Source organism: Podarcis raffonei, chromosome 7 (genome assembly GCF_027172205.1).
Source record: "Podarcis raffonei isolate rPodRaf1 chromosome 7, rPodRaf1.pri, whole genome shotgun sequence".
Classification (NCBI taxonomy): domain Eukaryota; kingdom Metazoa; phylum Chordata; class Lepidosauria; order Squamata; family Lacertidae; genus Podarcis; species Podarcis raffonei.
This window is the reverse complement of record NC_070608.1, coordinates 41,956,528-41,983,935: the sequence shown is the minus strand read 5'-3', so window position 1 is coordinate 41,983,935 and position 27,408 is coordinate 41,956,528. Positions and strand designations below refer to the sequence as shown.

The window sequence follows — 27,408 nt, the reverse complement described above, 5'->3', positions numbered from 1 at the left end:
GACAACAAGGTACTTCAGACAGCCCACCCTCCGACCATCAGAATTCAATTTTCTGAGGCGAGCAAGGGCCTCCTCACCCTCTTGCAGACAAGAAACGTTGGTGTGTGTGTGTGTTTACAAATTGTGAGACAAATCCAAGACAACCTGTGTTGGTACAATACGAATAACAGAATCATAGAGTTGGAAGGGACCCTGATAATCTTCTAGTCCAACCCCCTGCCGTGCAGGAATATGAAGCTGTCCCACACAGGGATCGAACCTGCAACCTTGGCATTTTAGCTGTTGTGCTTTGTAACATCAAGAGCTTAATGTGGTCAGGCTCCCCCTCCCCCCACCCAACTGAAGGGTGAGCTGCGCCGTCTGAGGAGGAAACAGAGGTCCAGAATTTTCTTCTGTGAAGAAGTTAGACCCACTTCACCCCGGAAATTCAAGGGGCATGAGAGGTATGTGTGGGCAGAAACAAAGGAGCTGTCTTTCAGCTGAGGATTTCCCAGCTCCCTTCTCTGAACTCACAAAAATCTGAGGAGAATGTTTCTGTTTAGGGAGCTGCCTCTTGATTTCCAAAACCTTTGGGAGTGTTTCTAAGGGCAACAGCAGAAAAACCTGTTGGATCCTCTAGAGGGCCACAGTTCCTTGAATTAAAAAAACACAAAGCATTTCCTCATGAGATGTTCCAAACGTTTTCCTCAGATAGCCCTGTAAGAGCATTGTTTCCTGGCATTTTGGTTCCAAAACCTATAGCTAAATCTGAAAAATGAGCAGGAGCTAGTTCTGTTCATTGGCTGAATATAACCAAACCGTTTATTTATTATATTTACCGGTATACCCCCCTTTTCCTCCAAGGAGCTTAAGGTGGCATACACGGTTCTCTTTCTCCCCATTTTATTGTCACAAGGGCCCTGTGAGGTATAATAATATATAATATAATTAATAATATAATATAATATAATACAATATAATATAATATAATATAATATAATATAATATATTTATTATACTGCCCTAAAACGCCCCCCCCCCCGACGTCAGGGCGGTTATAGGTAGCTTTGGCTGAGAGGCTGTGACTGGCCCAAGGTCACCCAGTGAGTTTCATGGCCAAGTGGGGCTTCACACGTCCAAGTCCAACACACTTATCACTACACCACACTAGCTAAACAGTTGCCTATTGTGGAATTACCGTATGTTCCCCATTTATTTTCCTTCTGGCAAGTTCCATTTAACAACACAACACAACTCTGAAAAGTCAGTCAGTCAGTCTAAAGTTTTGGGTTTTTTATCACAATTTTAATCTTACTTCTTCTTCCTTTTTATACCTATCTTCATTATTGTAGATACATTTTCAGAGAAAAGATGGTGACAAAACGAAAGAGCTTTAAAGTGGTCAGGAATAAGAACAAATGTTTTGAGAATGCTTATATGTGATTGCATAAAATTAATAACATTGAGGGTGTGGGGAGCAGCACTGCCACAGAACTGTAGATGGTTAAAGCTTGGTTTTATTTTCGTGGATTGCCTATGCAGCTGGATTGGTAGATTGTGTCATGGTTCAAAAACTGCTCTGGATGACTTCATATGCTTGTCACTCTCATAACTGTTCTGGTGTGACTCGAAACTTTTATGACAGTGACTATGCCAGCCAATATTTTATGCTGTCCTCTTTGGTTTGGCTTTCACTACCCCAACCTGTCTTTAAAACCTAGGGGGCTGGAGGTACTTCTATGTCCGCAAACATTCTGGGGGTGACTGGTGTATGTCTATTCAGTCTTTTCAGTTGGCATTTGTGGTTTCCAATTTATTGCTCTTCTCTTCCCCTCTTCATCTATGCAGGAAGCTTAATCACATTCAAGTGAGTTTTTAAAGACTTGTTGGGATTGCTAAACTGCATCTGGAAGGAGGATTGTGACTCCTTGGTCACTGCAGACACATGTGCTGCACCTTCTCCTGTCTTTGTCCATAAAGGGAGAAAGGTCAATCAATGAAACAGTGGAGACATGTTTTTTCCCATTTGGCGCCCTCTGTTGTGCAGAGACATCTAGTGGCTTGTGAAGTCACAAGCAGATGACAATTGCCCTGTGAAGGCCTCTAGATGTCTCTCTACAAGCAATGGGTATAAATCAGGCAAGCCAGACGCTGCTGTTTCCTTAACTGACCTTCCTGACTAATCTCTCTGTCCTTCAACCACAGTGAAGGTGTAGTGTGCACTTCTGAAGCGACAGCAGCATGCTTTTAAAGATACAACCTCCTCCCCTGGTTTGCAACTTGGCAACAGTAGTGGTTGGCAACTGTTGTATGCAAGGCAAAATGGGTATCAGTTAAACCAGGAGATTTATTGATGAAACGAAATAATTTCAGTCATATCAAACTAAAGCGTTAAGTTGCATACTAGCTACCTAACATCCTAATGCACAGGTGGTAACAGAAGGAGCTGGGGCACAGGAGTTTTCTGCAGGTGAGGAGGAAGAAGAACATGAAAGGATCACAATTTGCATTGTTTCCAAAAGTCCTTTCCTATTTTCACTGCTCTTAGGGGTAGGATAGCCCACACTTAGTAGTGGTGCCCATGCTTTGCATGCAAGAGATTCCAGGTTCAATACCCAGCATCTTCAGCTGGAGCTGGGAAATACCACTGTTTAACACCTTGGAGAGATGCTGCAAGTTAGCGTAGGTGATACTTAAGGTGGACAAATAATCTGGTTCAGTTTAAGGATAGCATAGTGATGTAGGAAGACAACATAGGTTCCTATTTTACTTTCCTGGGTCACTATGTTAGCCTCAGAGGCCACAAGCGGCATCACAGCTCTTCTGCAGCTTATGCCTCAGGAAAAAAATACAGTATCTTAGGTGGAAACAGAATTCAGCCCAAGCAGACTCCAGACCTGGCAAGGAACAAACCTCCAGGTTATTGATCCCCTAATCTGAAATATCAGATTAGTCTTGTCTATGTCTACTTCCCCTCTACTACTTGTTGGATGAGCCCTTAAGTCCAACCCCAGCTAAGACTGCAGATCCTTCCCTGATGACACGTTTGCACTCAAGCAGAGGCTCCATTCAGGCTCCTTTAACAGGCATTCAGCATTTTGACAGAAAACATCACTGATATAATATGTGTTGATATTGTTGTGCATGCTATCCCCATCCCAATGCCCCTAATATGGAAAAATATGTTTAGTAAACTAAAAATATGTTTTTGCATCCATTATGGATTAAATTGCTGGCTCATTGGGAAAACACAGACGTGGCCCTCATCTGAGGAAAGCACATAGTTCAATTCAATATTTTTTTTATCTGACAGGTTTTCAACTCTTTGTTTTAATATTTTACAAGAGCTGTTTGACAATGGGCTCCTGATCAGAACTGCTGTATAAATGCCAAAATCTCAAAGGGAAACATGATTCCAATATAAAGTATTCCCTCTAGGACCCCTGGCAGACGCAAAAGGGAGAATAATTTCTTGATGTATAGAGGCACTGTCACCATTGTCAAAGAAAGCTAGCGCAACAAGTGAACCACAAATATAGCAATGTGCTTCCTCCTTATCAAAACAGCTGCAGTTTCATCTGAGCAACGGAAATCTGGTACAATCATTCATGATAGGATGGCTAAAAGATACAATATTTATTTCTCTCTCCCTCACTCTCTCTGCATTTGAAATGAATTCCTACACTTATTCAGGACATATATAAAAAGCCTGCATAGCACCGTATATAAAAACAATCTGCAAAAACATACAGAAATATTTCTACCAAATCAACAAAATATACAAATATCCAATACTAAACAGTTCAGAGTAAACCTGTAAAACAAACCAAGCCATAAATGTATGGTCTTGTTTTTCTTCTTAAGAAATAATTTTAGGGTATTCATAATTGTTTCTTCAAATCCATGTTAAAGCAGAAAAAGCTAGAGTAAAGTAGGTTTACTATAATTTATATCAATAATTACAATTAGGAATTAAGGCCAATATTTGATGCTGTTCTCATCTTTTAACCACTTACTGGAATAGAGTTTGTAGCTGTGAGAAGTATGTGTTTTAAACTGTATAATGCTTATTCTAGAATAGTTAGACAAAAAGAAAAAGTATGTATGGACTTGGAATTACTTCTTTTTTGAATGATTGGTGCTGACAATCCTGGATATGAACTGGAAGAAAGCCTCACTGAATTCAGTGGTACTGACTTCTGAGTAGACAACCAGAGGATCAACCTGTAAATCAAACATCTCTAATTGTCTTAGCAGATTATAATACTGTTTCTTAATTTTGAATTGAAATATACTGGTATAATTTTAAGACCTACTCTCTCATTTACTAAACGCTCCTTTTCTTTGGTGATCACTTGTAGCCGAGTAAGATTGTCTTTCATGAACACGGTCTTAACAGTGAATCCATAAGTGAGTGTGGAGCCAATTCTGGACCCACACATCCTTCAAGTGGGGACATAGGTTTTAGGGCAGGAGTTGATCTTGGTGAAGGTTTGCCAAATGTGCCTTCCTCTTAGCACATTTATCACTTTAGTCCTGAGTCTGAGCAGTCTTCAAAGTCCATGGCACCTTTGGTAAAGGCTGTTCTCCGACTGGAGCACTCAAAGGCCAGTGTTTCCCAGTTGTTGGTGTTTCTACTACATTTTAAAAGATTTGCCTTGAGAGAGTCTTTAAACCTCATTTGTTGACCACCAGCATTACGCTTTCCATTTTTAAGTTCAGAATAGAGTAGTTGCTTTGGAAGACGATAATCAAGCATCCGAACAGCATGACCAATCCAACAAACTTGATGTTGAAGAATTGAGGCTTTGACACTGGTGATCTTTGCGTCTTCCAGTGCACTGGCAATTAAATACACTCCCATGTTTTGCTTAGAGCTGCAATCCTTTATATTTAATTGGGAGTAAGTCCCATTGAACTCAATGGGCTTTACTTCTCAGATATGCATATGACTGTGTTGCATATCTCTGAAATCAAATGTGGACATCTTTTAATGAGGATGTTACATATTAGTGGCTCAAATAAGTTGAATGGGGCTTAGGCATGCTGAATACATGTCACAAATTCAAAAATTCAAGCATGAAAGTCCGTTCCTTAACTTGTTTTCAAGCATCATCCTTTCTTCCTGCAATAAGTAAAGCAAAGCTGCAGAATCTGTGACCATTTGCATCTAAGGAAGAGATGTTTTGCTTTGGTGATATAGTTAATGAGTCTAAAAATATTCAGTATAATAATTCTGTCAAAGCCCCCACAGTCTCCTCAATGAGCAGAAGCCTGCAGGATTCCAATGGGGAGCCAAGTAATGAGCTCTCAGCATTCGCTTCTACACCGTCCAGGCGAAATATACTTGGGCCTCTATGGTTCCACATCATTAGCAACATGAAACAAAGACACATGCTTGACTTTAATAAGTGACTAAAGTTGCTGGGTTATTAGGCTGTTACTGCACATAAACTCTATTTCAGTATGACAAACCAGTTCCTTGCAAACAAAGGAGAGAGGAGGGAAAGGAAAGAGAGCTTTTGCAAACAGCATTTGGTATAATTTAATGTGTAAACAATTGAACAAGTCTTGGAAGATGACACAAGAAGTGATGGGTTCCTGACACAGAATCTCATGGGTATGTCACAGACTGCTGGGGTCTCACTGCAGGAGAGGATGGCTATGGTGGGCTGCAGTGATCAGACTATGGGCATATATGACTGAGTTTTAGTTGATAATCTTGCAAGACAGGAAGTGAACAAGCTCATCCCCACTGGGAAAGTTTTAGACATGATTAGCTTGAGCATGACCAAATAGGTCAATGTTATGATACTGTGTTTTCAGCAAAAATAAATTAAATTAAAAGAAGAAATGCATGTGATTTGTTTTTACTTCCCCTCATGCCTCTACTAATAATAATAAACTATTATTATTATTACTATTAATTACCTGCCCTTCACCTTTAAGGTTCCAGGGCAGTTGAACAGCATTAAAAACAATATTTAAAACAGTTTAAAGCAACTTATAATCACAAAAATAAAATAATAACATTGAGTTAAATTTTATGATCTCTTAGTATTCTCTGTTGTTTTTGTCCATGGAGTTTTCTTGGCAGGGATACTGGAGTAGCTTGCCGGTTCCTGCTCCAGGTGGATTTTAAGCAAGGTTATGCTTAAAATTCTACAAGGCAGGCTTAAGCAGTATATGGACCGAGAACTTCCAGAAGTGCAAGCTGGATTTCGAAGGGGCAGAGGAACCAGCGACCAAACTGCTAACATGCCCTGGATTATGGAGAAAGCTAGAGAGTTCCAGAAAAACATCTACTTCTGCTTCATTGACTACGCAAAAGCATTTGACTGTGTCGACCACAGCAAACTATGGCAAGTTCTTAAAGAAATGGGAGTGCCTGATCACTTCATCTGTCTCCTGAGAAATCTCTATGTGGGACAAGAAGCTACAGTTAGAGCTGGATATGGAACAACAGATCAGTTCAAAATTGGGAAAGGATTATGACATTGCCTCCCTGCTTATTTAACTTATATGCAGAATTCATCATGCAAAAGGCTGGACTGGATGAATCCCAAGCCAGAATTAAGATTGCTGGAAGAAATATCAACAACCTCAGATATGCAGGTGACACAACTTTGATGGCAGAAAGTGAGGAAGAATTAAAGAACCTCTTAATGAGGGTGAAAGAGGAGAGCGGAAAATATGGTTTGAAGCTCAACATAAAAAAACTAAGATCATCGCCTCCTGGCAAATAGAAGGGGAAGAAATGGAGGCAGTGAGAGATCCATGATCACTGCAGATGGCGACAGCAGTCACAAAATTAAAAGGCGTCTGCTTCTTGGAAGAAAAGCAATGACAAACCTAGACAGCATCTTAAAAAGCAGAGACATCACCTTGCCAACAAAGGTCCATATAGTTAAAGCTATGGTTTTCCCAGTAGTGATGTATGGAAGTGAGAGCTGGACCATAAAGAAGGCTGATTGCCGAAGAATTGATGCTTTTGAATTATGGTGCTGGAGGAGACTCTTGAGAGTCCCATGGACAGCAAGAAGATCAAACCTATCCATTCTTAAAAAAATCAGCCCTGAGTGCTCACTGGAAGGACAGATCCTGAAGCTGAGGCTCCAATATTTTGGCCACCTCATGAGAAGAGAAGACTCCCTGGAAAAGACCCTGATGTTGGGAAAGATTGAGGGCACAAGGAGAAGGGGACGACAGAGGACGGGATGGTTGGACAGTGTTCTCGAAGCTACTAACATGAGTTTGACCAAACTGTGGGAGGCAGTGGAAGACAGGAGTGCCTGGTGTGCTCTGGTCTATGGGGTCACGAAGAGTGGGACACAACTAAACGACTGAACAACAACAAACAGTATTCTCCGTATTTCAGTTTTTAATTTATTATTCTAAAGTGTAGATATTTGGCTTTTATAGCAGTTCTAAAATATAGAAACAGAAGAACTACTACCGTATTACCATGATTAATATTTGATAGAAACAGGATTTATTTAGCAAAGTTTTTTTCAGAGTGCTTATTTACACTACCAACAAATCCTTCCGCACTTGTAGTGATTGGCCCTAGTTCTGCTGGATCTCTCAGCGGCCTTTGATACCACCAACCATAACATCCTTCTGGACCGTCTAGAGGAGCTGGGGGCACTCTTATACAGTGGTTCCGCTCCTTCCTGGGCCGTGTCCAGAAAGATGTTATGGTCAATGGTATCAAAGGCTGCTGAGAGATCTACATCTACATGAAGCCACTGGGAGAGATCATCAGGGAGTTTGGGCTGGGTGTTCATCAGTATGCGGATGATACCCAGCTCTACCTCTCTTTTAAATCAGAACCAGTGAAGGCAGTGAAGGTCCTGCGTGAGTGCCTGGAGGCGGTTGGAGGATGGATGGTGGTTAGCAGATTGAGGCTGAATCCTGACAAGACAAAAGTAGTGTTTTGGGGGGACAGGGGGTGGGCGGGGGTGGGGGAATCTCTGGTCCTGAATGGGGCAACTGTGCCCCTGAAGGAGCAGGTGTGCAGCCTGGGAGTCATTTTGGACTCACAGCTGTCCTGGAGGTGCAGATCAATTCTGTGTCCAGGGCAGCTGTCTACCAGCTCCATCTGGTACGCAGGCTGAGACCCTACCTGCCCATGGACTGTCTCGCCAGACAGCTTTTGGGTCACTGCAGGATGGAGATAGGAAAGGAGTACCAAGTCAGAAAAGGAGCTTATAAATTTAAGGCTCACTTTTGATTGGTTTCACCTTTAGTAGAATTGTGCTGGCCAAGTAATGTCTGAACCGCCCCTAAACCAAGTTTACATAATTTTAAAAAACAGAAGTTACATAGCCATGTATAAGGACACACCAGAGACTTCATAAACCTTGTATATTTGGGCATCCGTGGGACTGTAAAAATAAGAGCTTCAAGCAACAATAAGTGACTGGACTATATCCAAAATAGGCCCGAATCACAAGTGTGATTTCTCCATACAATAAGTATATTGAGAAGGGCTGTGTTTTGTCAAAATCACATGGAATATTTTTGAAATGCAGGTCTATTGGCATCTTATGACACTTCACTAAATGCTACGTACTAAAATTTAGGTTACACTGCTGTTACTAAGTGTATTCTCCTGTTACTAAGACTGGCTTTCTGATCATGCAGGTAAATTGCCTTGAAACAGAGTATCTATTTATGTCTCCATGCACAATATTAAGAGAAAGAAAAAAAAAATTATTATGAAACCTACTCCAAGGTATTATAGTTATGTTTTTAAAAAAGAAAAAGCTGAAGCAAGCAATGCAGAATGGGAAAGACAATAGTTTCAAAATTGTGGAAAAATCAAAGTAGACTTGAATTTATGCAAAGCTTACTCTTCAAACAAATGTCTTCTAGTGAAGACTCACAAAATGTTTCAACAGCAATAGCTGAGATGGACTCTGTGTTGTAATAATTTCGATACACTTGACTAATGCAGTTATTTTCAATGAGGTTGGCACAATGCCCATAGCTGTGAGCAAACAAATACAGCAAGAAAACCAGTTTAGTATCTTCCATTAATGCAACATGGTTTTGCTCTGTCCAAGGGTATTTCTTGGCCACTCTGTTTTGTTTTGCACTGATAAATTGAGAGGGGGGGGATATCCGAATGCATTTTGTTAGATTTACCAGTGTATTTTATATAAAATGCTGGTGAGGCACAAACGTTTTAATCAAATTAGTATGCAACATAAGGCAGCTGTGTATTCAAATGGGTTTTTAAGCAATTTGGTTGTTTTCTTTATAATAACAGGAAAGAACATTTTGATTTTGAAGGTGACAGAGGCAATATTACCAGAATTAAACAATCTGAATTAGCTTTTTCATGAAATGTAATATGTTTTATGCTTTTAGATGGGACGCTCCAGTGCTTTCAGATGAGCCTTTCACTGTCACAGTCAATGGCCAGGAACAGAATAAGCTCTGGAGGTAGGATTATCCTCGAATTTAATTTTTTTTAAAGGAGGCTAATGGCAAATGTTTCTAGCAAACTTTAGGTGCATCTGCGCTATAACTAGAGAACCAAGACAGGCTATTAAAAGGAAAGAAAAGGGAGGGCAAAGAAGAAGAAGAAGAAGAAAGTTAGATATTTTGCTTAGTTTCAAATGCCTGTGTAAAAGGGATGTAATCTCTTCATGCTTATCAAAAGACAAACAGCTTGACTCGCACATACGTATTTTTAGATAGACAAGTGATACAAACAAATCTATTTGTAAAAAATGTGGAGAACATCAGAAAAGGATATAAGATATATTTGCATATAAACTCAAGGTTTTCTCCTACAGCAGTAAAAATATACTTTACTGTAGTACTAAGTGACACCATGAGAGGGAAGTTGAGTAGTAAGTCCCTCCCTTTTCCATTCCTCCAATGTCCTAATTCTAAACATGAGAGATGATATCCATGGAATCCAAAGGGAATTGCATGCCTGTAGTACGTTTAGGATCAGGATGCAAATTATCATTTCATTCAGTTTATAGCCTACCCTTCTCCTAAATGAGCCCAGAGGCAATTTAAGAGTTATATACCTGGAAATTTTCTGATTTGTTCTTTATTCAATCATTAATGTTCTCTTTCTTTAGACCACTTTGCCACTCTCTTTCCCCCATCCATCTCTTTCCTCCTTCTCTTATGCTGGGAATATGCTCCCCCAAACTTTCACTGAACTGAAAGAGGCTGGATTAAGAATAAAAACCCTACATCCTATAATCCCCCATTAAATAAATTATAATTAAGAACACAGGTTAATAGAAACATCCCAAATCAGACCATGGCCCATCTAGCTCACTTATTTATCTATGCTGACTGGCAGTGGTTCTCCGGGGCTACAGACAGGAGTCTTTATAGGCCCTCCCTGAAGATGCAGCCAGAAACTGACCCTGGGAACTTCTGCATACAAAGCATGAGCTCTGCTGCTGAACTACGGCCCTTCCCTATAATATCTAACAGCTGCTTTTAACACAACCTATTTACTCCAGCACACACTTTCTCCATCATTTGGGAAGCAATATATCTAAAATCACATTGGGAAACCATACTATCATCATGTAGTCTTTAGACCATGTCGCCATCATCATCTATGAAACTCTGCCTGTCAATCAAGTAAGAATTGTATGTAAGGTTTTCTACAGTTGTAAGAGCCATATGACTATCCGTTTCAGAGCAACTTCTCCAGTCAAGTGTATATTTTAATCAGAAGCTGACTAGAACAGCATATTTTTATATATTCCAACAGTTTTAAAATATCAGTCCTCAATCTCATCTGAGAACTATCCATATGGTTCTACACTCCCGAGATATATGTGTCCTGACAGAAAGTACATTCCAAAATTTCTAACAAGCACAGTTCGTGAAAAGATGCCGTGACTTTACCTATATCCTTCTGACAGGTCAAAACAGTGTCTTTAAAGTACAGCAAATATGATAAATACCCCTAATGGTGGACAAAAATCTCACATTTTCAAACTTAAGTTTGAAAACACCAAGGTAATATGTTTGAAAACACCAAACTGGAAACAAACTGGGATTGAAAGAATATGATTTAAGACCTCTTCAGGCATTTAGAATCTATAATTGCAGAGAGGGCACAGGATTGTAATAGCCACTCCATCCACCCCAGCTTTTCCATATTGAGGAAGAAAATTTGAAAGGAGATTGCAGGAGTGTACAAATGAATGAACTTCTACTTTGCTCTGCAATTAGGAGTCCTGATTGTGCCACTCAATACAAGAAGGTCAGGGATGGAGATGGGTCACACAGTGTCATGTATTGCGTGGACAGGTGGAGTCCCCCAAATCCTGGCCATCCCTCCCCCTACCTGGGCTGATCACCTTGGCAACGCCTCCCCAGACGGGATTGGGCAACTGGCTGAGGTAGGCGGAGACCTCCAGGTATCCTACTGGGGGAAGGCGAAGCCAAGCCTGTGCTAATGGTGCCGCATAGGGTCCAGGGGGCTGTGCGCGACCACGCAAAGGACGCCCCCCCATTTAATGTGGGGAGCCATCATTCTCAATAGTTACAGATTCTCAATGCTTGAAGAAGCCTATATTGTTGGCGCAATACAGGCAAATAACTGGATTTATGTCAGCAGGCTCACTGAGGGGAAGAGTAAAGAAGATCACATGTGATAACCTGGCATGAACAGGATTTTAAAGAAAATGTTGTCGGAAAACAGAATGAACACTATAATATGGTGAAATAGTAGGCTGTTGCATAAATTGTTGTAACCCATCTCAAATGGTAGCAGTAGTTGACCATAAATTTTAGATTAATGTGTATGTATGTATGTATGTATGTATGTATGTATATATACGTGTGTGTGTGTGTGTGTGTGTGACAGTAGTGGGAGATGGCTCAAGCAGAGTTTCTTTTCTAATACAGTCAAGGATCACAGGATGCAATTATTAAGTTTGGATTCATCTGTGCAATCATGCAAGAGTCAGTGTATTAAGATAAACTCTTTTCTGTATAAAAAGTGGAATGAAAGTGAATTTTGGTTTATTCAACCCTTCTTTGCATTCTACATGTGCAACAAATTAAGGGTGTTACCTACCTTTTTTCAAAACTTCAAAGACCACTCTATATTAATACTTCTCCCTTGAAATGCTCACAAGAAAGTGTCTTTTACAAAAGCCAAATGTTCAAAGGAATATATTTGTAGAAAATAAGTGGGAAAGGGACCAAGTGTTCTCCGGATTAATATATAATTACTTTTTTCAAAGTTGTGCGTGTCATGATGCTTAGCAGTTTCCCTACACTCCTAATGGCTCTAAAGACATGCATATTTACCTGGGAGTAAGTCTTATTGAACTAAATGGGACTTATTTCTGCAAAGACATGCATAAGATTGCATTGTAAATTATCTTTCCTACTTCGATCATTGCCACAGTTTAAGAAATTTTCAATAAAATACATACAAACCACTTGGGATGTTTTACTGTTTAAAAAGTGGTTTGTAAGGATTGGAAATACTGTAAATAAGCAAAAATACAAAGTCGCCACCTGGTATCTCTTTTCAAAAACAGTCAACATTCTGTTAAAATATTTGTTTCTATAGATAACCTCCAAGCCAGTCAATTTCAACCATATTTTTAAAGATGGGTTGATACAAGGGAAACTCAGATTCAGGAGTATTTTGTCATACCTATTTTAAACCTTTTAACAGCACTCAAGAAGGCTGTTGTTTAAACTATTTTGATCTGACAGTATTACCATGCCTCCTCGTTTCTCTGTCCATACCAGATGTAGGGACATAGGGATCTCTCTGGGCTCATCCACACTCACTCGTGGAGGAAGAGGGTGCGGGGGGGGTGCGGTTCACCCCGGGTGTCATCCCTGAGGGGGGGTGACATCACCGCCCCACCCCTGGGTGGACAGCTAGTTCCGCCTCTATCCATACTCCCCTATGTCCTGTGGTTTATTCAGTTTGGTCTGTGACTTCTAAGCATGGGTCCAATAGGTTTTTACTTTTGTCCTGCCACTTTTCCTGGGGAAACCACTGAATGGGGAAAATATCAATCTGCAGAAAAGCTTATTAACATTTGGTTTGATGCAGCAGTTAGCACTGGGTTTTCCTGGAGAAAGCAGCAGGGGGGACGGGGACAGAAGAAAAACCTTTCGGACCCGTGCCAAATGGAAGCGTGGATCAGAATAACATAAGCAATACTCTATTGTCTAGAACACTTCTTCTGTTTAATTCACTATATTCTGGTGTTAATTGCTAGAGCATTTCTTTACTGAAAGAGAATAAAGGATGTTTTGGGGTATAATAAAGTTTTAGTGTATACAGTAGCATGAAACAAAAGGACAAAAAGCGATGGAAAACAGACTCTGCACTGATCAATACTGCAATGAATACATTGCGTAGTGCCGTTAGAGGTAACTGTGGGTTTCTTGGCTAGATTATTATATAAATACAGTTCAGTTAACAAGCAGAGGTAGAGAAAGGTAGATGAAAAATGGGAAAGATTTAATAAGAGAGCTTTGAATAAGGATTTTTAAGTGAAACTAAATTTTGTTATATGCAAAAGCTTGAGATGTTCTCTCGATCTGCAATACTTTTTGTATCAAGCATGCCAGTGCAGTCTTTTGATTCTAATATGAAACTACAGTAAGGATCATTGCACTAATGCATGAAGATTTGTGATAATGTTGCAGAAATTTTACTATCAAAACTGAACTGCAGTGTAATGACTTTTGTTATCATGGTTTCTAATAACTATTCGGCATGAATTGACCCTACATATGTTCTGCTGCAATACTATGGCCACCACTCTGAAAAAGCTGAAGAAAAGAATTTGAGCAAAAGAAAATTCATATGAAATGTGTGCCATACAATATTAGTACCTCTGTAATCATTACAACCAAGACTAGAATTGGAATATTTTCTTCACTATTTCTTCCCTCACCATTCCAACTGCCTTTCTCTTTGTTCATAGCCTGATATTTGTCTTCCCTCCTCCAACTGCACCCCCTAGCTCATATATCCTTTCATCCACTTGTTTTTCTACAATGGCTGCTTTATACACTATACCTGTTCCTCATTCTCTGTACTGGTATATGATGGTAGGAGGTGTGGACCATGCACAATAGAAAGCTGAACCATACACAACAAAATGGAGGGAGAGGTGACAAACAGAAGCATTCCTGATGCAGCTTCAACAATGCAAATAAAGTCACAAAAGAGTTTCACAGTAGAGATGAGCTCCCATCCATCTAAAATGAGTATGTCAGCATTCAAATATTGAGTCATACAAAATGAAATTGAAACCTAATTTTGATCATGTATTTTTTAAGGAAGACAACTCTGTGCATCTGGGAAAGGGTGAACATGAGAGTGATTTTCTCCCTGAACATTCATGTCACTGTGATGTATATGTGCAGTAAGCAACTACAAAAATCATTACAGTGATACTCCCACAAAATTGATTTTCTGTTGCAGTTGTAAGTCACTTATTAGCAAAAATCTGAAGAAAAATACACCTTTTAATAGGAGCAGTATATAACCAGTTTCATTTCTTGTTCTACTGTAATTAGTACAAATATTATTTATGTGCTGATTTTGTGTGTATAATTACATTATCAAAAGAATTTTTCAGCTACCTTTGTAATTATCCAATTTGGATCCTTAAATAGCCATGCTTTCTTGGTTGATGTACCTTCTGGAGCCTAAGAAGAGTGCACACAAAGACTGTACAAATTTCCTTAAGATTTTTAGTAGTGCAGTTCTTCATATTTTTTCCAAAACCAGTCAAGATTCTCATAAAGCACATTAATATAGAGTGAAAGACTACGCACCTTGTGATACATACACCAGCCTCTTCCAATTATCCTATACAGTTGCACACAGAAAGGATAATTTTAAACAACCTCCCACTTTAGATTTTTAAATTGTTTTATACCTCTGGCCTGTTACATCTTTAGTTTCTTTCCTGATCAATTTTCATTGATTTTTCACAGTTATGCAGTGGTGATAGTCACATGCAATTTGATCTTATTAAAGGCTGTGACAGCCCTTTGGCATCTTGGACCCATTATGAACACCAATCCTAACAAATCAAAGCAAGTCTTTATATGGTGCTTGAGCCAGAGGGCTCATCTTGCAAAAAGCAAGCGTCTGCATGTGTACAGTGAAGCTTCTGACCTTTCATTTTCCAACTGCATCTCAAGCAGCATCACAGATGGCTTTTGAGACACCGCAAGTGCACAAGCTCAAGTTCTAATAAATGCATGGGCTGCTGTTACGAAATGAAAGTCAGAAGTTCCACTGCATGTGGCCTCCTGGAATGCTGCAATGATGGCCAACAAGTCAAGTTTATAATGGGAATTTTCAGGAAAAAAATAATTCCAAGCAAATTACCTTGCATAATAATTTCACTTTTTAACAGGAGAAAGTTGCCACATCTGAGTAGATCTGTTTCTTGATATGATTTCTAAATTCCTTATACGTACTATTTTGCAAAGTTGCGATCATTGTTTTCCAGAAAGAACTTCCCTCGTTGATCTACTTAATACAGAGTTATACAAACATTTCAGTGTAATGAGATGTAGGTTATTAGGTGAGTGGGATATTATGAATCAGCAAAGCAGTGCTTGATGGGTTCCTCACCCGGTATTTGAAATTCTTGCGGTGTTGAACTGAGTATGTATAGCACAATAATCAGAGGAACATTTCATCACAAATCAGCACTCGTCCTGATTACCATACCTCACCTGACTGTGGACTGAACCATATTGTTTGACAATATATCTGAGGCTATGAAGCTGGGTCACAGAATCATAGAATCTTAGAGTTCGAAGGGACCCAACGGTCATCTAGTCCAACCCCCTGCAATGCAGGAATCTCAGCTAAAGCATCCATGACAGATAACCATCCAACATTGAACAGCTGTGAAACAGTGGGGGAAGGGTGTTTCCCCCCTCCCCGGTAGTACAGTGGTACCTCAGGTTAAGAACTTAATTTGTTCTGGAGGTCCGTTCTTAACCTGAAACTGTGCTTAACCTGAAGCACCACTTTAGCTAATGGGGCCTCCCGCTGCTGTTGCGCCGCTGCTGCATGATTTCTGTTCTCATCCTGAAGCAAAGTTCTTAACCCGAGATACTATTTCTGGGTTAGTGGAGTCTGTCACCTGAGGCATCTGTAACCTGAAGCATCTATAACCCAAGGTACCACTGTAGAGGAGCAATGAATGGGAGCAGGTAGTTTAAGCTTTCTTTTGCCCTCTTTTTCGTCTCTTACTACCTTTCTACCTGAAACCCTGCTTCCAACCCACTTTTTCCTATGGTGCAGAAAGCACTAGTGACTCACTATTGCTGATTATCTGAGAAATGCACAAAGCCTTAGCTGCTGCATCAGGCTAGGGAATCCACTCATTTGCATGCATGAATCTTCATCCAGGAAGGGATATGAATGTAGAAGAATTTTCCGCACTTACTAGTTTTCCCTTTTTGTGTGGCTCTCTGTTAGAGCAGGTCATTTGTCTTGCATTAAACAAAAGGCAACTTCTATAGAAACATTAAAGCAGAGCATGATCTACGTAAAAAGGCATGCAAACACCAAACGGAATGAATGATAAGATTTTGAAGATCCTTGATAGAAAAATACTTTTGTTAAAGTAAAGAAGTAAAAATCTACAGGATGGAAAATATAAAGAAGGAAGACATGGAAGACATCACATAGGATGTTCCAGGAACTTAACAACTTATTTCAAAACATTATTAAACAGTAATAATTAGCAAATAGAAAATAAGCAATTAAGAAACCAAACCCATTATTATCATACCTGCTGCTGGTCTCTTAATCTTGATTCAGCTCTAACTTTATGATCATAGAAGTCTGCAAGTTCATTTTTGTCATTTAGATAGCATAACTGAAGCATCTGATATTCTTGCGCTAAACGCAGATTTTCATCCTCTGAAAACTCCAGAGATTTCTAAAGGGAGACATTTTTTATTAACATTACAAACCATTTATAAAGCTATGATTTCATTCCAAAACTTCTCAATAAGATTCATTTTTACTAGAGTTGTATTCTCTTGCACTGTACAGAATACTGCATATGCTTTGTATGCTTAAGGACTAATAATAATAATAATAATAATAATAATGTGCAAAGAAATTACTGTACAATGAGTGAAAGGAAAACAGTTCTTATATGTTCCTTTTCTGAATTAAAAAAATGCAGTGAAGCAATTGGCTAAGCTGCACATGAATGGCCTGATTCAGCAAGGGAGATTTGTGTGTGCAGCCATTATAGATGTGCATCACGATACGCATCTGGTGTTCACTGATATTAATGGATGTGTCTGATACATTCCCACCCAGGAATGCACATGCCTACCCAGGGCCACTAGACGCATACAATATAGTGCAGTAAAGGGATTAATTGCATCTGCAACAATGTAGAAAAGGGCTGCAGGAATGTATCTCTTTCCCCAAATACATGTGGCAGAATGCCACCACCTGCGGGGACTACAAAGAAGCATGTGTACATCCTCAGAAATGACACTGTAGTTTGTCAGCTGCTTTCCCAAAGGATGGCATGCCACTCCTTATATTCTTATAAGAATATATGCATTTCAGTATTATATAACAATATTCTTGTATTAGTTCTCTCAGTACATGGGATTTCCAAATTAATCAAATTTAGCTAATGGGAATGTACTAAGGTTTGTTTACATGACTAAATATAGGCTGAAAAGGAATTTGGGAGACTAGATTGAGATTTCTGTGAGTCTGTACTGTCTGTGTGCTTTTTCTGCAAAGCTCCACTTCTACTATCCCTACCAACAGAAAACGACCCTCTAAATGCTGACCTGGATTTCATGTAGAGAGGCTAAAAGGAGGCAAACAATTAATATAATTAAATAACTTCTTTTTCTTTTTCCTAATACACAATTGACATGGATAAGTGAGTTCTTCAGTACAGCAGTCTTAAGAAGCTTAGACAGAAAATTCTATCTTTGATTCACTTCCCTTCTCTGGAAGGAGTAATATTTGAGGAAGATAGATATTTGGTGGTGAACTTACATTCACACAGAAAAGTAGCATGTCAGGAAGGAAGGTGAGGTAATTTTTTTTCCTCCTTGTCATTTTGTTTAGTTTGTTTTATCTGTATGAGCTGCAAATTACAGTCCATAGTAGTGCAGCCCAGACAGAGGTTACCCCCCCCTCAATTTCTTTACTTTTTTGTTTTGTTTCTTTGGTAAGCCATGCCAGAGGGTGGCAATTCATACTGAGACTCAGACACCAGGGTAAAAGAGTTTAGTCTTTCTCTCCTTGCCATTTTACACATGTAAATTGCAATGGGACAAATAGCTTTGAGGGGGAAATGGCCTAGAGGAAAAGAGTTAATCCACCACTGCATCCAGTACTGCAATTACCATTTGAATCTCAACTGTATATATGCTTCTTACAAAAATGTAAAAGATTGGATGTCTTATCATGGATCTCATCTACTTGACTCTTAAATATGGCAATAAAAAGAATGCAAAAATATCAGGGAAAGTTGATTCTCTCTCTGCAAGAATAATATAAGGTAAAGGTAAAGGGACCCCTGACCATTAGGTCCAGTCGTGACCGACTCTGGGGTTGCAGCACTCATCTCACTTTATTGGCCAAGGGAGCCGGCATACAGCTTCCGGGTCATGTGGCCAGCATGACTAAGCCACTTCTGGCGAACCAGAGCAGCGCACGGAAACATCGTTTACCTTCCCGCCGGAGCGGTACCTATTTATCTACTTGCACTTTGACGTGTTTCAAACTGCTAGGTTGGCAGGAAAGAATAATATAGGACACAACATTTTTTATAGCAATCTCACTTTTACTGAAGTCCTGATGGTTTACATTATAATGGTGACATCTAGCACAAGCAATTAACATTTATATAGTAATCACAGTATTAGAAAATCAGTTAACTATTAAGAATGTTGGGGAGATGGTATTTATATATAAAGAGTAAAAGGTCAACATTTTCATTGCAAACGGGCTAGGGAAATGAGGTTCTCACAATGCTTTGAGAACAAAAGAAATGAATCCTGAAGCATACAGTTACCCAAAAAGAAAACCTTTATCTGAAAGTTGCCACTATCTTTAGCTCTGTTTTAGAAATTCACGGAGAAAAGGAGGCTTTCAAAGGTGCATCAGGAAAGCCTTCCAAGAAACTTAGGTTGCACTAGGGAGTAAGCTCCAATGAATGTAGTGGGGCCAAAAAAATATTCATAAGGTTGCACTCTTAAATTCATGGCAATATATAAGGGAAAATAACCTAGAAAAGCCCACAGAATTTGCTCCTTATCAGCTTATTTGGCAACAAATGTGTAGTTGTGCTAATTTGTTGAGTGCAATGGAGGTATCTTTTCTCAAGGAACAAATTCTACTTGGGAAATATTGCATGGTCCCTGCATTCCAATCTCAGTTTGTTGTATCCTTTCCTCTGTTAGTAGGGTCACTGTAGTCTGGAGAGCTGTGCAGAATGTTGGTAGTACAAATGTCACTACCAGCTTTTGGATAATGGCTATGTCTTCACTGGTGCTGTATGACAAAACTCAATCACAGAGTTCCCTGGGGAGAGGGATTGATTGTGAAACCACTCTGTGAGGGGAAAAGGGGTCTCCAAACAACTTTCGACACCTTTGACAAACTGCAGTTCCCAGGATTGAAGAGTGAAGTAATGACTGCTTAAAGTGCTATGATACTGCTTTCTGTGTAATGAAATACGAAAAGGGAGAAAACGCACTACATTGGGAAGGGAACATAGCTCAATAGTAGAGCACCTATTTTGCATGGAGAAGGTGCCAGGGTCAGACACTGACACATGCAGTTAAAACAATTGGGTAGTAGGTAGTGAGAAGGAGCTCTTCTTGGGAGGCTGGGTAGCTGCTGTCAGTCAGAGCTGGTGATACTGGGCTGGATGGAGAATTGTTAAGACACCTATCTAACAACCATGTATATTTGAAGCAAAAGAATCACGTCCTCTACTCCACATTCACACAACATAGAAAGGAACAAGTCTGTACAAGCTGTCACTGCCATTGATTGTCAGTATACCTGCTTGCCATGCCCCCTTTTATCTGTGTGTTCAGCATTAGTTTGAAATCTTCCATGTGATCAGGAACTGTGAGAAAGCCAGGGTTCTTGCACATGTGGAAGAGCTGTATGTACATTTCACATTCATGTAGAACATATGGAGATGTGTGTGTTATATACTTTTAAACCATGAACTGCTCCAGGGTGCAATATTCATCCATGCAAAAGGAAAGTGATGTGCAAGACCACGAAATCTTGTCCTATGGAAACTTGGAATGATACTCTAAATTCACTGCAGCGGCACATTGCATGGGGCAGAATGGTAGTGGGGGCAAGCTGTTCTTCAGGGACGGCTGCTCTCCATTAATGATCTATTTACTTAGTAACTCCACCACCACAGAAACCTGAACAGAATGTTTGTGTCAGCGCTGCCCAAGGTCCCAGCTCACACAAGACCAACGCTGCTTCTTGCTCAAGTTAAAAAGTCTTTATTGAAGTTCAGTCTCATTTCCAGACGCGCAGCGCGCAACGCTACATCTATCCATCAGACCGTAGAAGTCCCATCTGACTCTCCTCCCCCCTGACACCAGCTTAAGATTCTAGCCTTACTCCACCTCTTCCTCTGTTCCTTCTTCCTCTGGGTCCTTCTGCTAGTCGGAGTCTCAGCCCTCCGAGATTCTTCTGACGCTGATTCTCCCGACTCCTCCCCCCCTCTCTTTCGGGCTTTAGGACCTGGCTCCCAATCCGGGTTTTCTGCTGTCCCGCGCTCCTCCACATTTGAACTTGGCGCGCGCGCGCAGCCTCCCACTTTCCTTCTGACCGTTACACTTGTGTCACTGCTCCCCCTTTCGGGGAGGCTAGCTGGACCTGGCCTTCCCTCCGTCTCCCCACTCCCCGATGGAGGAGAAGCTGGTCCTGACTCACGTGACTCTTCCCCCCCACTGTGCTCTGGCGGGGGAACTGGCCCTACTCCTCCGCTACTCCTTTGGTACTCCCCTCTGGTTCCTTGTTTATGGATCGTCCCTCCTGGGATTCGCCTCGCCATTACCATAGGCGCCCCCTCCTGGGAATCTTCTGATTCGCTGGAGAAGCTCATGGAATCTCTCGGTCCACTGTCATATTCCCCTACGCTCCCCTCTGATTCCTCTCCTCCGCTCTCTATTTGCTCTCTCCCCTGCTCTTCTGCTCCTGAGCCTCTGACAGTTTGTTTATGGGAGCTCTGTTGGTTCTGTGATAGTTTATAATGAGGGCTCCAAACAGCTGCAAATGGCGGGCAGGGAGGGTACCGCTTGTGCAGTTTTACGTGGGTGTGTCAGCTATTATTGGACATTACCACAGTTGCTTCTCCTTTCCTCAAGCAAGGAAGCAAACCACAGAACAACAACCTTGGCATTTCGTCCAGAGCAACATCCGTGGTTCGCTTCTCTGGAAACCACTATCTGAAGTCAAAATTTGTTCTTGGGTTTCTGTTTGTGGTTTGTTTGGAGAAATAAGCCATAAATGTTGCTTCAGATGTAACACTAAGATAACCACTCAATGTTTTTCCTCTCCACTTAGTGTAAGAAGGAGCAAAGTGGGAGTACTTCAACTGCATGCACGAGTGGACATCTTATGCAGAACCTAATTTAACTAACTATGGTTATTTATTTTAAATATGTATAACCCACCATTCATCACAATCATCTCAGAGTGAGGTACACCTTTAGCACCTATAACAATCTATAGTAACAGCAAGAAATAGTTAAAAGCAGTGAATGTTAAACCAACAGAATGGTATCTACTTTATTCTCAAATGCTTGAGTAAATAGTCCTGTTTTAAACTGGTGCAGAAATGGAAGTCAGCACCAGTTTGGGTTAGTGGCTTTGCGTTATGTGTGCATGATGCCAGTTAGCTATAGTGGAACAATTTTTCTTAAAAAAAAATTCCATTGAGGTTCTGGTACAAACTGCTTATGGGAGGGAAGCAGCAGCTCCAAATGTGGATGAGCTTTCCAAACTCTGGCTAAAGAGTTACAGAATAAAAATTATTTGAGTTTAGGATTGTAATTATTGCTGTGATTAATAAATGTTATAATCTTAGAAGAGCAATTCACTACACATTCAAAAATACATTTTCTAGAAAACTGTTTTCTAATTTTAATGAATACAGTGACAAATAATTAACTTCCTTTTCTACAAAAATAAAATAAAATCCATTTTGTAGGATCATTTGTCCACATAAGCTTCCAGAATACCAAGGCTTGTTAGAGTTCGAAGGATTGCTATCTTTGTAGTTTTCATTTTAAAAAGTGGTATAAAACATTGTAGTAATTAGAACACACCTAAAACATTACTCTCATTGAATCACTTAATGTTTGTAAGCATTTTTAATTCTGAAGAACAACTCAGGAAGCAACCTTGCTGACAGAGTTTCTGACTCTTCAAAATTATGTCCTTTATTTCACTGACAAGCCATTTTGCTTGAGCAAACCACTCAGTAGCAATGGACGTGGCTGACACCCAGTGGTCTTCCAGGTAAGAATTTAAAATACACACACACACACACACACACACACACGTACACACAGAGCACTACTAGAACAACTTTGTATCTATTTACACTTCAGAGCTCTTAACTACTACATATTCAAGGTGTAATCTGTTCTCTGGTTTTTATCTTTTTTCAAATGGAAGGCTAAAATATAAAAACCAATGTCTGAAACACCTGTTAAGGTTTTTGCTTTGCGCCTTTTGCATATCCAGCTAATTTATGTTCATATAATTGAGATGGTATGCACAACTTTATTAATGGTTTAACATTTGTTTCACAAATTATTGCAATCATTGATGTACTATCATCATGAAAGATTAGCACAGAATTTGTCCATAAAGTTGCTTATGAAACAAAATTAAACAGGGCTGATATACTCTCTATTTAAATAAGTCTAACAATATTAGGTAGATCTCAAGACGAAGAAAAAACTTTTACATACAGTTTGATACAGTGATACAGTTTGTGATAGGCTTTCTGTACGGCACATACAAATCACAGTTTGGTGGCAAACACACCATACATTTAAAGCACCTGACTGCTCCCAAAGAATTCTGGAAGTGTAGATTACCCCTCACAGAGCTACAATTCCCAGCACCCTTACAAACTGCAATTCTCGGGATTCTTTGGTAGAAACTAGTGTACACAGCCTTTGTGGTTTCATATTCACTTTTGCTAAAAAAGAATTAGAATCCCTACTTCACCCATAAGAGTGCAATGCAAAGTGGAAAATAAACTCTCATTACATTTTGTTGTTGTTGTTTAGTCGTTTAGTCGTGTCCGACTCTTCGTGACCCCATGGACCAGAGCACGCCAGGCACTCCTGTCTTCCACTGCCTCCCACAGTTTGGTCAAACTCATGTTAGTAGCTTCAAGAACACTGTCCAACCATCCCGTCCTCTGTCGTCCCCTTCTCCTTGTGCCCTCAATCTTTCCCAACATCAGGGTCTTTTCCAGGGAGTCTTCTCTTCTCATGAGGTGGCCAAAGTATTGGAGCCTCAGCTTCAGGATCTGTCCTTCCAGTGAGCACTCAGGGCTGATTTCCTTAAGAATGGAGAGGTTTGATCTTCTTGCAGTCCATTGTGAGGATGATAAAAAGTAACTAATCTGCTTTTAATTATTTTGGTCATGTGCTTCTAGTTTGGCTTGGTTAATCTGTGCACAAGAGAATGTTCTATCAATATGACAAACTAGTTTCTTGCCCAGTACAGTAATCACCTCAGTTATTCAAATCTCCTTAGCTGATTAAATCAGGAATGGGGAGCCTCCAGCTCACGGGCCAAATTAGAACCAGCAGAGTTCCTAATCTGGCCCATGAAGCCATTTCTTCAAGCCACACCATCCTGCACCACACCTCATGTCATATGATGTCATTTGTGGGGCAGGTAAGGACACAGCTCCTGATTGTTCCTTGGCAGGAGCACATTTTCCATTCAACACCCTTTAAATCTGGTGTCAAATGCAAGCTCCCAATTGGGAGCTCCAAAGTGCAGCTAACCACTGTCAAAAGTGATCAGCATTGATGGCCAGCCCAGCTGGGTTCTGTTGTACTTGGGAGTTTTCAGTCAGGAGCTCTGGTCTGCAGCTGGTCACAGGTGAAAACAAAACTTGCAGTTGGCAAATCCCATTTTCAATAAGAATCTTATGCTGAGTTCAAGTTGGGAGGCAAAGGAAAAATGCCATTGCAGGTAGTTTGAAGATATGCTTGCAAATGGGAAAAAAGAAAGAATAGTTTTCTTTGAAGTTGGGTTACTTGAATGACAGGTGGGAAGCCCTCTTCACCTGTCAAAAGTGGCCTTTGGGACAATTCAGGATCTGGCCCATTAACCAGATCCTGTTCCCCACCCCTGGATTAGATCCTGCAGATGAAAAATGGGGGTGGGGGTGGGTTTGGAACTAATTACATTATTTTGAAGAATTATAGGTTGTTTTCATAGACTTGAATGAATTTTATTGAACTGAATATCTGAGCAATATCTGAATGCCTTTGAGAGTTTGCCACCTCAATATCTGAATACTTTAGTGAATTAGTCACTTGAGTACCTAAACACCTGGATTCTTTAATTAACTGATAGTATTTGTCTACCGATGCTATGATCTGATCACCTCAGCTCAGCTGATTTTTTGAATTTCTCAGTAAACTGATTATCTAAGCATTTCATTGAGTAACATTTGAATACTTTAATACTGCTGCAATCCTAACCCCATTTAGAGTCACTTATGGGTAGTCCTATTGCTGTTAATCCTTTGAGCATATGATCACCTGAATTCTGTAATGAGCTGCTTGTTCAATCTCCTAATTAAAAGGTAAAGGGACCCCTGACCATTAGGTCCAGTTTTGACTGACTCTGGAGTTGCGGGGCTCATCTCGCTTTATTGACCGAGGGAACCGGTGTTTGTCCGCAGACAGCTTCCGGGTCATGTGGCCAGCATGACTATGACTAAGCCGCTTCTGGTGAACCAGAGCAGTGCACGGAAACGCCGTTTACCTTCCCGCTGGAGCAGTACCTATTTATCTACTTGCACTTTGACGTGCTTTCGAACTGCTAGGTGGGCAGGAGCTGGGACTGAGCAATGGGAGCTCACCCCGTCGTGGGGATTTGAACCGCCAACCTTCTGATCGGCAAGTCCTAGGCTCTGTGGTTTAACCCACAGCACCACCCACGTCCCTAATCTCCTAATTAAAGATGACAAAATCTTATAGTGACCATTTTTATTCTTCAATGAACTGGTTATGTAAGTTTATCTGAGGGCAAAAATATACAGAGGATTATAAAGGTAAAGGTAAAGGTACCCCTGCCCGTACGGGCCAGTCGTGTCCGACTCTAGGGTTGTGCGCCCATCTCACTTAAGAGGCCTGGGGCCAGCGCTGTCCGGAGACACTTCCGGGTCACGTGGCCAGCGTGACGAAGCTGCTCTGGCGAGCCAGCACTAGCGTAGCACACGGAAACGGCATTTACCTTCCTGCTATAAAGCGGTACCTATTTATCTACTTACACTTAGGGGTGCTTTCGAACTGCTAGGTGGGCAGGAGCTGGGACCGAAAGACAGGAGCTCACCCCGCCGCGGGGATTTGAACCGCCAACCATGCGATCGGCAAGTCCTAGGCACTGAGGTTTTACCCACAGCGCCACCCGCGTCCCTACAGAGGATTATAACATGTTTATTCATGAATCGAATTGACTACCTAAATGTTTTAATAAATCAATGAACTGATAATTATTTACTACACACACCGCCCAGTCACTTTGGTGCTGCTCACACAGCAATTCTGACTTCACCCTCAGAGGCGCACACCATTGTCTCTCAAGCTGGCATGTGCCAACCAATGAAAAGTGAATACATTAATTAAAATCTGACTGGATACAGGATGAAACATATGTTACGATAACATTGGGGTTGGTTCAGTCCTATGGTTCTAGTGTTATTCCTATTATCTTTATTTTGGAAATGCTTGCTGATTAGAATATATCTTTAAGAACAATCCAATGAATGAGTAGAAGTAAAAGCAGCAATACCTTCTCCAAAAATAATATGACAAGAAAGCACAAGAAGATACAGATTGTGGCAAGCCAATAGTCACGGCAGATATGAGGAAATCGCTTTCAATGGAATTTCATAAATTTGAAAATGAAATTAAAACTTTTAAGAGGAAGATAATTACGGTCATTAATGATGCAGAAAATAATACATTGACTTTATTAGAGAATAAGTTAATTGATTGTGAAATAAATAGGATGCACCAGGGTGGCATGACTAACTAAAGTCCATTGATTTCAATGGGTCTAGTCTGAGTATGAGTAACACTGGCTATTACCCATTAAGTAATAATTAGAACTGCAGATGCAGCTTAATTGTTTTTACAGAACTTACAATCAGATGAGGTAGTTGGGGAGGAACTAAATAATATAAACACAAAGTGAATGACATTACTGACTTTTAGTTATAAGGTAGGAAACCAATGTTGTAATGGAGGAGAGCACCACTCTAGCAACAGAAATGTCACTGTTTATAAATGTAATGAAGGAGAGATCAATGTAAGAGATTATAATTGCAGTCAAATCAATTAACTCAGGTAAAACACCTGGACCCAAAGGGGTAAGACTAGATGACCCTTGGGTCCCTTCCAGCTCAAAGATTCTATGATTCTAACAACTAAATTCTATAAGCCCCATATTGAATAGCCCCAATTTCAAAGGAATTATTATTCCTTTATTATTTAAAGGGGGAAATTCAAAGTAAGAAGCTTCCTGAAACATAGAGAGATGCAAGTAATTTTAAAACCAAATACAGTTGCAGATATTACAGACCAATCTCAGCATTGAATAAAGAATACAATATTTTGGCAACACTTTTTATGTTTCTTAAAATGTACTAAATATTCTTTTTTAAAAATTGGCCACATTCTTGGCAAATAGATTATACGAAGTTGTAGATAATTACATCAAAAAGTCCAAAATGGATTCATTAAAGGAAGACAACTCACAGATAACACAACATTGTGAATGCAGAGAAAGTGTTTGGTTTAAATAACTTATGAGCCACTATCCTCTTGTATCCTGTCCTGCCTCTCATGTGAAGTGCACATTTTATCCTCACAACTTCCAGTCGAGACTGATGTGGTTGAGACATAGAGACTTCTGCAAGACCATATAGCAAATATCATGTCTGAGTGAGGATTTGAACTTATTTTTCCTTGTCCACACCAAGGACTCCCAGAGCTTCTTTGCTTTCCCCTCTGCTGTCTATTTCTAGTATTCATTCCTCCACAGTTATTTTTTTTTTCTAGTTCCTTTTCAACTAATTTCCAAGAGTTCTTTCCTACTGTGATAAGGCCAACTTGTAGACATGT

At 40.2% G+C, this 27,408-nt stretch overlaps 1 protein-coding gene across 9 annotated transcripts in view; it reads right to left on the bottom strand.

The window, feature by feature from the left end:
• The window catches only part of CCDC178 (coiled-coil domain containing 178), a 127,925-nt gene that overhangs the window by 22,435 nt on the left and 78,082 nt on the right, over positions 1 to 27,408 (bottom strand). For 7 of the 9 annotated variants that reach the window (XM_053396263.1, XM_053396264.1, XM_053396265.1 and 4 more), the window contains one exon: positions 16,782 to 16,931. The exons of 1 other annotated variant lie outside the window; for it this stretch is intronic. In XM_053396263.1, coding sequence (XP_053252238.1) covers positions 16,782 to 16,931 — 150 coding nt within the window. Of the gene's footprint in view, positions 1 to 16,781; positions 16,932 to 27,408 lie in introns of those variants that run through there. One more of the 9 variants, XM_053396271.1, reaches the window with a different exon arrangement.